We start from the raw sequence: 13,418 nt of genomic DNA on the forward strand, positions 1-13,418 counted from the left end.
TCTAGTTAAAATTTTCCTAAATGGTCAAATTAAAGTTTTTGACCTTTATACAGTATGTAATGCAGCGTTTCGGTCATTTCTATTGAAAGTTGATATCATTTATTTACATATAGACTAAATTAAAATAACACATTTGTAATATTACATTAAAGGTATAAAGTTGCAGTTGATTACGTTTAAAATATATTAATTTAAATGTAAAATAGCATAACACAGTTAAAATTATAATTAAATTTAGTAGGTTATGCCAACATATCAAACGAAGTGTACTTCTTTAAAGCATTTAAATATTAACACCACATGATGCCTTAAAATGTACCTTAAAGTAAAAAAAAAACTGAGGCGTTTTAAGAAGTAAAGTATTAAATTATAAGTGCAGTTATTTAAAAAATTGGTTATATAAGGTGTTCTTGTTGTTGGTTTAGGGTTACTTGCATATCATTATGCATAATTTATTGTTATTATAATAGTAAGTACATGTAACGTGTAACAAGGACACCTTAAAATAAAGTGTTTCCAAAATATTTTAAGATGTGAAGTAACCTACTCATTTAATTCTTTTTCATTGCTTGAAATACAAAGGTTTATTTCCAAAGCAGAGAGCAGTTAGCATTCCTACGCTGTACCTTTCTAAGTACTGACAAATCAAAATTGTATGTAGAAACAGATTGGCTTATTTATTCAGGTTTCTGACTTCACTGGGTTGACATTTACCCTTCTTTCAGTGTGTGCAGAAGTCTGACTCATATTTTTGCTACGCTTCTGCTTTGAGTTTCGTTCTTTTCAGGGCTATCAAATAAGGTCAACCATATAGCTGAGTAAATCTTTCCAGTGTGCTCTCTCTATCCTTCCACCTTTTTAACTGCTGTCTCCCTCTCTCTCTGTCTCTCTGTAGTTTTCATACGGCTCCAGTTCTCCAGCTTTATCCAACCGCCAGCGCTTTCCCACTTTCTTCCGTACGCACCCGTCAGCAACTCTGCATAATCCCACACGTGTGCGGCTCTTCCAGAAGTGGGGATGGACCAAGATTGCCACCATCCAGCAGACCACTGAAGTCTTTACCTCAGTCAGGCCTACATTCAAAACATTCTCACTTACTCTGTATATTCATGCTGTGCTTTTCTAATTGCTACCAGGTTCTGAAGATTTCTGGTGACAAATAAGATTTTGGTTGAGACCGTCCTCTTGGCTAAACCACAAATACAGCTCAGTGTGTGAATTGCATCTTGAAACTTTAAAGGAATAATTCACTCAAAAATGTAAATTCTAATTAATTACTCACCCCCATGTCGTTCCAAACCCGTAAGATCTTCGTTCATCTTCAGAACACAAATTAATATATTTTTGTTTAAATCCAAGAGCATTTTGACCCTGCATACACAACAACACAACTACCATGTTCGAGGCCCAGAAAGGTAGTAAGGACATTGTTAAAATAGTCCATGTGTCATGAGTGGTTCAACTGTTATTTTATTTAATTTTTTGTGCGCAAAGAAAACTTAATAAAAAGTCATTCAACAATCCCTTCAGACTTTGACACACATTCCATTTGACTATTTTAGCGATGTCCTTACTACTTTTCTGGGCACTGAATATTTCAGTTGCATTACTGTCTATGCAGGGTCAGAAAGCTCTTGGATTTCATCAAAAATACCTTACTTTGTGTTCAAAAGATGAACAAAGGTCTTAAAGGTTTGGAGTGACATGAGGGTGAGTAATTAATGACAGAACTTTCATTTGTGGGTGAACTAACCCTTTAAACAGAAACTGCAAAAAAATGTAAGTGTTAACAATTGTTGGCAAGTGTTATTTCTAAATACCAAAATATTAATTGACCACCGGAAGAACTAATTATGAGTCGAAAATGTAGGAAAATCCATCCAATCATATGGCAGTGTGGAGCACCTAAAACTGCATATCATAAGAAAAGATCTTAACTGTTTTTTATAGCACATACATGCTTTGCAAAGAGGCTGCATCACAGTATTGTAATGCATTTCATATGCAAAAAAGTCTTAAACTCACAGCAACAAAAAACTGCATAAAAGTCTGAAAGGTCACGAAGAGATTGGAAATGGAAAATGGTCATAAAAAATGTCTGTGTTTTGCAAAAAACTTTAATGAGCGCTATAAGTAGACCTCAGGGGGAAATTAAATGAAAAAAAAAAAAAATGTATGACCCCTTTAAAAAAGGAAGTAATTTTCCAGAAAAGTGGTTTCCTGTTAGTTAGCTTAGCTGCCCTTTTACTCTAAGCTTAATGCCTCAGAGTGAATGGCAAAGTCTGTGGATGAATTTTCTCTCCTTAAGTGATGAAGGACTCTTAAAGTCATTTTTCTTCATGTTGGCTGCTAGGAATATTGACCAAGTCATAAATCTCTCGTGCATTGATTCAATATTGAGCTAGTGTAATTCCGCTAGGCTAATGATCCCCCTCCATCTCTTCACCAGCTCATCTCTTTTTCTCATTTACTTTCATCCCAGTCCTTCTCACCTGTTCACATCCTCTTTCTTTCTCCATATACCGCCATTCATTGATGTCTGGTGTCTCGTTGGCACCTTTTCAAGAATACTCTGCCCCGTTGCCTAAATAGAGTGATTTGCAAAGCTCTACATGGGCATCATATATAGCACTCCTGAGTGAATATATCAATCATGTAATGAAATGATATACACTCGTGCTATTTTTATATTATAGTTAAATATTTTAATTTTTGTTGATAGGTATAAATTGAAAGAATCACGAGTATATGTATTTTAATTCTTTCATATATTATTTTTTATTTTAACCATTTAATACATTTTAATTATAAGTTTATTATGTTTTTATTATTTCATGTATACAAGTTATATTAGAGTTATTGATACACTATTATAGTTGTTTTAGTTCAAATTTTTTGTAATTTGTTGTGTGTTTTTGGCATTAATATTCTTATTATTTAAATATGTCTGTACAGCTTTCCTATGAATTTTTGTTTTAGGAATGTTGCTTTTGGAAACTAACTGAAATAAAATAAGTCAATTTTATTTAATGTAATGATTTTTTATTTATTTATGTGTTTGATGTTAGTTTTCATTTTAGTTTATAATAATATTAACCCTGATCTTTTTTTAATTATGCTTGAGGATATAATTATTATTAAATGAATTATAAGTATTTTTTTATTATTCATATCGAATTAAAAGCCAAAATATTTTTTTTATAATAATTTTGTTTTCGGGAATTCACTTACATCTCCTTCTTTTTTCCATCCACCTTTCTTTCTGGACTGTTTTCTTTACTCTATTTCCTTTACTTTGTCATTTTTTACTTTGGTGTGCACTTTGACCATTCATCTCAAGGCCTCCTTTTGTTCTTCTCTTTCACTCGCTCCTTGATCTTTTCATGTGTGCTCTTTCTGCCTGTCCTCTGCTCTCCACAAACATCAGTCCTGCTGTCTCACCGCTCTCTCTCTTTCTCTCTTCAGACTTTGGATGATCTGGAGGAGCGTGTGAAGGAGGCCGGCATCGAGATAAGCGTTAGACAGAGCTTCCTCACGGATCCCGCAGTGGCTGTCAAAAACCTGAAGGTGCTTTGATGAAAAATTCACCAGCTGCTCACTTCCTCTCCTCAGCCCGTGTCGGGGAGCTAGCATGCAGAGCGCATGAAAATCTTATGTGAAAAAAATCAACACTCTGAAGAATCAGTCCCCTCTGTCAGATCAAGTGACTTGAATAATTAGAAAGCATTTTTTATTGTAAAATAATATTGCATGAAGATCTCATGAGACCTCATCTTTTTAAATGCTGGGCTTAAAATATTTTGGCATATGCCTAGCCTTATATAATTCAGCCAAATATAGAATCTTCAGTGTTTTTAAAGGTCATGTGATTAATTTCATTGCTAAAATATTTTCTCCTTTCACATTAATTTTCAGAGAGAACTATAAGGAATCCTGTATGATTTCTCTTGAACATTTTTAGGAAAGCTTATTATTCTGTTTGGTAATGCTAATGGTTCAGAAATGACACTTCGTATTTAATGCATGTCACGTACAGAGTAAATTAAAGCAGGAAGTCACAAGAAGTATTCTTACACATGACTAAATCAGCGTAACACACATACTCAAGTGGCTTATTGCTTTTATGTAGAAATGTTCAATAGAGAGTCATTTTTATAATAAATAGTTATCAAAATAAAACATAATCCTAATGTAGTTCATTATTAGTAGGCTGTTTGTGGTTACCAAACAACATAGCAGCTTTAACTGCAGCTGATCATATAGTATAATGCAATATATCAATTTATTTAGATAACAAAATGATCACTTCCAGGGAAAATGATGAAGAAAAAAATAGCTGATTCTCAAATATTTCTTATGCTGTTTCCATCCAGTGTTTTTGTGCATGATCCCAAGTTTGCATAAATAATATGACCCTGGACCACAAAACCAGTCTTAAGTCGCTGGGGTATATTTGTAGCAATAGCCAAAAAACATGATTTTGATTATTAATATGCATTGCTAAGAACTTCATTTGGACAACCTTAAAGGCGATTTTCTCAATATTTTGATGTTTTGCACCCTCAGATTTCAGATTTTCAAATATTGTCCTATCCTAACAAACCATACATCAATGAAAGCTTATTTATTCTGCTTTCAGATGATGTATAAATCTCAATTTTGAAAAATTGACCCTTATGACTGGTTTTGTGGTCCAGGGTCACATATGTGGATGTAAATCAGGCTAGTGACACATTGTGTGATGTTTCTGTGTCTTTTATTTTTTTCTCTCTATTACGTTTCCAGCGTCAAGATGCTAGAATCATAGTCGGCCTATTTTACGAGACCGAAGCCAGAAAGGTGTTTTGCGAGGCAAGTGACAAAAACAGTTATTTTTCACAAGTACATCTGAACTGTAAATGTATTTATTTCAGTTCGATGTTTCTACTCATTTTGGGTTAACTCACTGTGGCTTGAATGAGATTAAAATATTGAATAAGATTATTGCTTAAGCACAAACTTTCAAAACACGGTGTCATCTTTGGCAGGTCTTCAAAGAGAAACTCTATGGAAAGAAGTACGTGTGGTTCCTCATCGGTTGGTACGCAGACAACTGGTTTAAGATCAAAGATCCAGCCATCAATTGCACAGTGGAGAACATGACGGAAGCCGTGGAAGGGCACGTCACTACTGAAATCGTCATGCTAAACCCGGAGACTGTCCGCGGTGCCTCCAACCTGGTGAGAGGATCTTAGGACTAATTCAGACAAAGACGTTTTTACATTAGATCATGCTTATGTTAAAACTGTCCATAAAAATCCCTCCACAGACCTCCCAAGAGTTCCTGGCCCAGCTGATGTCACGTCTCGGGGGGAAGAATCCAGAAGAAACGGGTGGATTTCAGGAAGCTCCGCTGGCGTATGATGCTATGTGGGCTCTTGCACTGGCCCTCAATAGAACAGTGGCTCCTCTGAGGGCCAAAGGTTGGGCACTGGAGGACTTCAACTACAACAACAAGGAAATCACTGCTGAGATTTACCGAGCCCTCAACACAAGCTCGTTTGAGGGAGTGTCTGTAAGTTGATGAATAACTTTTCTGAAAAACAGGAGAAATAGCTGTTAGAAAGCAATGAGATAAAATACTCCAGACGATCATTTCCCAGACCTGTCAGAAAGCCTTTTAAATCTTCAGCTTGTAGAGACACTCATCAGTCTCAAATTATAACATTTTTATTATAATAATGAATCTAAATTCAAACTCGTTATAGGATGATTCAGCCTTTATTTTCCACAGATTATTGCCTTTTATTCCTTTGTTTTCATGGTGAGTCACAAATGGATTTCATAAATGCTGCTTTTGTATTGACGTAACGTATTCAACTTTTTATATTTATGCATTTGTGTTTCGTAGGGTCATGTCGTGTTTGATGCTCAAGGTTCACGTATGGCCTGGACTCTCATTGAGCAACTGCAAGGTACAAAAAAACCTGAAATCCCTAAAACTGATAATGATGATAACATAATAATGCACTTAACTGCATTCAAAAGGGTCACATTCTACATTATTGTGGTGTTGTATAATTGTTCACTTATGATTGAATAACCAGTAAACACTTTTTTTAATATACAGTATTATATAAAAGATGTTTTTTTGAAGATTATGATTGTAATAACTGTGACATAATTTCTACCACACAGTTCTTCTGTTGTAAATTACTATTTAAATGTTTTTTAGTTGTGATGTTTGCTTAGCTGGATAGAAAAAAATCCTCCACCTTTGTAAAAAAAAGTGCACCAAATTGTATTGAATGTGCATACTTGAATATGTATAGTATATATGAATATATTACATATGCATATACAATGCTGGGTAATAACTGATTATATGTAATCTGGATTACGTAATCAGATTCCAAAAATAAAGGACTTACAATTAGATTATATTACATTTTTAAATACTCTTAGTTGGACTATAGTTGCTTTTTATTGATTATATGATTACATATTATTCACACAATAGCAATAAATGTTTCAGAATGTATTGATTTTTCTTAATTGATAATTTTAATCTTTAAAATTTTCCTTTCTAAAATAGATTACCACTTATTCAGAAGTCTTCTAGTTTTGTGCACATTCACACAAAGGCCAGTCAGGTGGCTATAATTACACGCAGCACTGGATTTATGAACATTTACATATTCCGTTTTCTGAAGTTGGTTAAAGGTCACGTGACATGTAGAAAAAAAAACGTAGTAATGTATTTGCTTTCTCTGTATTTTTAAAGCAACATTGTACAATATCTTCCTATTAAAATCAATGTGATAAACGAGTTACCTGTAGGTCAAAAGGAATCCTAAAGTAATCCGATTACATGACCTATAGTGTAATGGATAACATTACTTACTACAACTTTTGTCATATAATTTGGAATCAGTAACTGACAACAATTTGAAACTGATCTACCCAGCACTGTAAATATATATAATATGAATCATAAAATAAAAGTCCAAGTGTGTTATTGCATGCATAATTTGATTTGTGGTAGAAATTACTCTGTGATGGGGGGACAAACTGACTAAATTATCCTATGATGTATCAGTTCCTGGACTGTTGGACTTTGTTAATAGACAAATTAAACTAGTTAAGTGCGAAAAGTTACTTTATAATAAAAAAAAAATATCTAAAATAAACTTTCTATTTAGTCCATTGGGCCTAAACTGAATGTAGTTAAAGAAAAGCCCATTTATCCTACTTCCTCCTCATTACTTCACTGTGTCTGCGGTCGTATTTTAGTGTTAAAGATTTCTGAATGACCCAAATTTCCTGTTTAGTTTCGATGAATGCTCTGGACCGGTGAGAAAGTTTTGTGTCGTGAAAGTTTTCCTGCATAGTACTTCAAAGTCTTTGATTTCCAAAGAGCAAAGTTTTTCTACAATATGTTCCCTTTCAGATTAGCTTTGATCAATGCAGTTGGGCTTGTTTTGTTTTTCCCCGACCCACTGATGCAGCTCTAAGACGACTACTTTTCCAGATTTGTCGAGTCAGGCCTCTTTTGAAGCTTTTATTGCAGTGCTTAGTGCAAGCAAGTTTTCTTAATGTGACCTTTACTTGACACACTTGTAATAACAGGCTATATTTACGCAAGAAAACTTTTAATACAAGCCTTTAAAAACATTATGTAGTTCATTACTTTGTCTATAGTACAAAATGAGTTCACGGGTCTCTTTGTTTCGGGTCAAGGCTGAAGAAGATGGTTTCATATACTGTACACTTTTCTTTCAGGCTTTTCTCGTCTTTCATTTAACTTCTTGCATTTTTTCCCTCAGGTGGGAGCTACAAGAAGATTGGATACTATGACAGCACAAAAGGCAACCTGTCCTGGTATGGAAACGACAAATGGATTGGTAAGAAAAACCAGGCTTTTTCTGTACTCGGGACAGCTCTGTCCATTCCACTTCCATCACCTTTCACAGGAGCGCTTGGCCCGACGAGATTTAGGCTTACCAGTATTGATTTCTGTTAGCTCAACAAAGCCCTGTCGCGCTCTTTAATACATCGCTAACAATTAGCCGTCCCTTCTGCTAGAGGAGACCATACAGGCTCAGGGGAGCGGAGAAGTGGACCCGCGGTGCCGTTCACCGCTCACTCTGACCTTTGTGCAGCTCTGTCACTTTTCTTGATTGACAAACTAGTATTGATGAAAGAGATGTAAGGTGCAGAGCGGATCAAATGAAAATGTGTGATGATGCTCGCTGATAAATGGGAAAGTACAACGTGTAGGAAAGAGTGTGAAATTGAAAAAGTAATTTAATCTTCTTGTGCAAAGGTAAACCAAGGTTTTGTTCAGACAGGCTTCAAAAAATCCAATTTTTTGACATCTTTGACTGTAATACATTGAGTTGTTTGTGGTCTTGAACAAAGGGTCAAGGCTAGTTAGCACAGTTCAGTTTGGCGCTGCTGGTTTGCTCTAAAAAGCATCTCTTTCCATCGACAGTGATTCAAAATAACTATTCTGACCAAAAAATAATGTTTATATATTTGATATAAAAACGTAAACATTTTCTTATATATATATATATATATATATATATATATATATATATATATATATATATATATATATATATATATATATATATACATTATAATATGTGTGTGTGTGTGTGTGTGTGCATAAATATATATACATAAATATACAAAGTACACACACATATTATGTAAACAATAACCAAACTGTTTGTATGATTATTTTTTATGATTATGGTATGATTTTTCAGGTTTTTGAATGAAGTCTCAAGACATTTTAGAAGATTCTTTGAAGAATAGAAATTTCAAAACAACATTTATTTGACTTTTTTTTGTAACAGTGTAAATGTATTTATGTAAATTTTTGTAAATGTTAACTTAAATAATTTTATTTCAGCTAGTTGCCAAATCAACATTTTCTTTTTTAAATTTTCTTTTTGTTTAATTTGACGTACTTAACTAAAAACTAAACTAAATTTTATAAAAAAAACTATAGACATACTAATAAAACAGTAACTACTGAAAAACACGCAACAAAATTACTAAAACCCTAAAATTTAAATGAAATAAAAATAAAAATGTATTCAAAATATAAAAAAAATTTACTTATATTTACCAGTCTAGAGGAATTGACTTTGAAAATTGACTTTTTTTCCCTTAATGTCACAGCGCAGAATAGCTGTGGAGGAAAAAATGTGCAACCCAATGCAAACCATTATCTAAATACTGTCTGAAACATGATTATAATATTTTTAGAAATATGTTTCAGTCTGAATGATCAAATTCGATGAAGTACTTTTTTTCCTCTTTCAGGATGCAGGGTGACTGTCACACAAAGTGCAGTGTCTGTGAATGAATTCACTTATTTATGCTCACTTTGACTGCATTTAGAGTGTACTGAATGAGCAAACGGGTGTGCGGTTTCACACTCACGTATGCATGAATGTGTAAATAGTACAGAAATGCCTCTGACACTTATATTGTGTTATGCACCTCGTGAAATCATTTTCAGTTTTCCATTGGCCTTTTTGGGCAGCCAGTCCTAAAAATGCAGCGTGAACAAAAGTAAAATAAACACTTTACTTTTAAAGCGTCCTGTCAGGTGCTATGTCACCCTTAGAATAGCTTTGATAAAATATGCATAGTTGTCGCTCAGCTTGCTTCTTTTTCTACATGGATGCCAGTATACTATTCTAGCGAATCATAAACAAAAGCCTTCCCTATTTCCCCAAAATTGGTTTTCTGCCAAGAGATGAGAATAGAATTGCCACCACCAAAATCCTGTATTTTCTCACCCAAGAGATACAGAGGCGATTATTTGCTGGATTTGCCCAGTCCTCTTCTGTGACTCGTTCTTGATTTAGGCTCTCATCAATCATTCATGCTGTGATCCCATTGAGTGGATTCCACCAGCGTGACTGTAACAAAGCAGCGCTGCCCTACATTACACGAGTAATGACCTCACACTTCACTAGAACTTGTTTTCTGAATGGCTACAAGGTGAAGATCAATGCAGCAGGCCGAAATTTTGGAAAAAGTGAAAGATTATTATAGATGTCGGTGTCAGCTTAGTGACTGAACACTGCAATTTACTGTATTTGACAGGGTGATTACAGTGTTTCCAAAGTGTTTGAAATGCTTTCAGATTTAAAAGTTTCTGCAGGTTTTATTATTATTAGCACAGAAGGTTGAGTTCTCTAAAGTCAGATAGTATTTGGATACTTTAGCTACATATAAAGTTATTTATAGAGTTCATTCTTTTTCCATGGAATAGAAGTTTTGTGGCTCCAATGTCTATTATTTTTGAGACATCTAGATGCTAATATCCTCCTAGGACCACGGTCTACACACACAAAAAAATTACACACCACATTTTCAGTATTGGTAATCACACAAAATGTTTATTGAGTAGCAAATCAACACATTACAATGATTTCTGAAGGATAATGTGACATTGAAGACTATGTCTGGACAATTAATTGAAAAGTAATTAACCAATGTAATTTTCTCATGTCGGTTATTTATTATTATTATTTTTGTTAAACTTGCTAATACTTTCCCCAGGGTTGCCAGGTCCTCAAAACAAAACAAGCTCGATTGCTATTCAAAACAAGACCATAACTAGCCCAATCTAATTTTTTTCCCACAGTGTTCCCCTCCATTGTGTGTCCCCTTCTTCCGACATAATCATGCTCAGGGGTTGGTGGGTGAGCGATTGGTTTAATTAAAAAACGGACTGAAAAACAACCTGCGGCAGCAGCCCGAATGAACTTTCCTCTTAAAAACATACTACCTCATGTGTATTAATGTTACTCTGTCCAGTCAGCAGCATGAAAGCAACATATATAGGACAACTCAAAAACCTGAGTCAACTGAGCAACAATATGCATTTTACAAATATTTTAAAGTGAAAATATATTTTTTATATTAAAACTGAAATGTGACTTTTTCCTAAGTCAATTCCATTTTAAGAAATGTGTGCTTTGATTTCAGTTGTTTGAAATATTTAACAACCATAAACAGTTTGCATTTACTTCAATTATTTTAAGATCACAAAGATAAGAAATGCACTCTTTCATTAGAAAAAATAAATAATTTGCCCACCTTTAATAGTTATAGCATTTTAGCAGTACAAACCTTTGTCAGAGGGAAAAAATTAAGTAAAAAGTAAAAAAAAGTACAATAAAATAATCGTAAGCGAGGTAAAAAGTTCAGTTAATCAAGATTTGATTTGAAGTCATATCTTCCAGCCCTACAGGACAGCTGGAGTAATGATGCTGAAAAGTCAGCTTTGCATCACAGAAATAAATGACATTTTAATATATATATATTAAAATAGAAAACAGTTATTTTAAATTGTAACAGAATTTCCCAATATGACTGTTCGTGCTATGTTTTTGACATACAGTAATCAGTGCAGCCTTGGTGAGCACATTAAGGTGTATGTGTGTATAAATATACATTTAATTCTATATACAAATATATGTATACAGTAAAATATAATTGTATACATAAAAAATTGCTTTCACACAAGGCTAATAATGCCAGCAAGGCTTATACAAAATTGTGTCTATTTAAAACAAATGCTTTCTTCATTTAATAACACCTGACCCCTGATTAAAAATAGCATCCCACTCCTGCACTTTCTCTGCAGTAACTTCCTGTCACCAAAAGGCACTGCAAAAAGGCATAGATCCAGAAACCTCCAAAAAGCCATTTAACGTAATTCGACTTAATAATTTTCTTCCCTCATTTGCAAATGCGCATCCTTTTTAGCCAATCACGGCTATTTTCAGAAAAACTGAATTCACAGTTATGACCTATTTAGTCACGTCTTCCTCTTTCCTCCACCATGGAGAAAAGTGGAGCATTGAGCTGGTGACATTGCTTGCCGTTTTTTGTCCTTGATAATAGCAGAAGCAGCAGATGTTCTGTCCGAATAGCGCAGAACCTCCTCCGGGATTCGGCGGCTGAGATTCTCAAGCATTTGTGCGGTTTCTAATATTTATTAAAATAAAAACGTGCCCTTTAAAAACACACAACATGGTTTCTTCTGTCTTTTTGAACCATATGGCAGTGCCCTTGCTTTTCAGCAATCTCTTCGGAGCTCCTGACAACCAGTTTAGCATGACTTTCTCTTCCAAATTGCTGTGGAAACTGTTGTTAAGCCAGGTCTCCATAGCAACACCCTGTCCTGATTCTTAGATCAAGGACGATGGAAGGTTTACTGTGAGAATGCATCGACTGACAGGTCAGAGCTTTCTAACACACACACACACACACACATTTATCTCTCACAGCATTGCTGTCACATTGCAGTAGCCAATGTCATGTGTCACTCCTGACCCATCAGTGTTCTGACATTCAGAAAAGTATCAAGAAACCTTGTGTCACTTTTGACGAAGCCGAGGGCAAGCTGTCTTTTACGGACACATTCTGTCCCCGGTAATGACACGGTTGCTTCTGTCAGAGATATACTCTCATTTAAACTGTCGTTCAGTGTTAGGTTTCTGCCCGTCGCTGTCATTTGTTTGTCTTTTTCAAATAGCTTTATATGCACAGGACAGCCATCATCGCTGTAATTATTGTTCCCACAGGAATCCTGTTTTTGGTTATAATTATAGTGACAGATTGAACAGCGAGAGGCGTAAATTTGTAATTTCAGTGACAGTTTCAGTAAGACATAACATTTCTGTGTGGAGTGAGAACATAATGCTTTTACTATGAGTTTACAGTGGTGTTGTCTCTTTTTACTTCTTTTAGATTGATTCATAGATGATCTGTGAAATTTTTACGTTGACCTTGATCATATGTAGTTTTTACTGATGTTCATTTGAATGAGGGATGAAGGCTGATAGTTTAATTCACATCATGAAGATTTATTTAAACAACTAACTTACTACTAACTTATCAATTAAAAATAACAATTATATTTCTCTCAACTAACTTCTCTTTTATGACTTACATTATGCCATGCAACAGCAAAAATGCCCATCACACTGTTTTCAGATAACTTAATTAAAAATAACCACATTAACATTTGAATCTATTGATTTTATATTGATGTTTCTCTGCAAGGAGAGGTCTTGTGAGTATATTTATGCACATTTATTGACATTAGTCTTCCTGCTCTCTCCCACTCTGATCTCCTGTCATGTACACCAAATATCTTATTTTACAAGCCATCTACAATGTGTTCATACCAGATGCCATCATCAAAAATCCCCTCAGGTATATACATTAGTTCTTATTTTGTAACATTTTTTTGTTGCAAGAGTTCCGAAAAATAAAAATTAAAAATTAAACCGGCAAATGCCTCCCTGATCTCACACCAGCACAGAAATATAGCAACCAATATTTACACATTCCTTGTCCTTTGTATGCTTGTTTATACATTTTTAATGTATTTGTTT

The 13,418-nt window shown here is 34.3% G+C and overlaps 1 protein-coding gene across 1 annotated transcript in view; it reads left to right on the plus strand.

The window, feature by feature from the left end:
- The window catches only part of LOC127973135 (gamma-aminobutyric acid type B receptor subunit 1-like), a 48,652-nt gene that overhangs the window by 20,603 nt on the left and 14,631 nt on the right, over window positions 1-13,418 (plus strand). The window contains exons 9-15 of the mRNA XM_052577217.1: window positions 896-1,066; window positions 3,466-3,567; window positions 4,786-4,851; window positions 5,028-5,219; window positions 5,309-5,554; window positions 5,891-5,954; window positions 7,806-7,883. Coding sequence (XP_052433177.1) covers window positions 896-1,066; window positions 3,466-3,567; window positions 4,786-4,851; window positions 5,028-5,219; window positions 5,309-5,554; window positions 5,891-5,954; window positions 7,806-7,883 — 919 coding nt within the window. The remainder of the gene's footprint in view (window positions 1-895; window positions 1,067-3,465; window positions 3,568-4,785; window positions 4,852-5,027; window positions 5,220-5,308; window positions 5,555-5,890; window positions 5,955-7,805; window positions 7,884-13,418) is intronic.

Source organism: Carassius gibelio, chromosome B15 (genome assembly GCF_023724105.1).
Source record: "Carassius gibelio isolate Cgi1373 ecotype wild population from Czech Republic chromosome B15, carGib1.2-hapl.c, whole genome shotgun sequence".
In the NCBI taxonomy this organism is placed as follows: Eukaryota; Metazoa; Chordata; class Actinopteri; order Cypriniformes; family Cyprinidae; genus Carassius; species Carassius gibelio.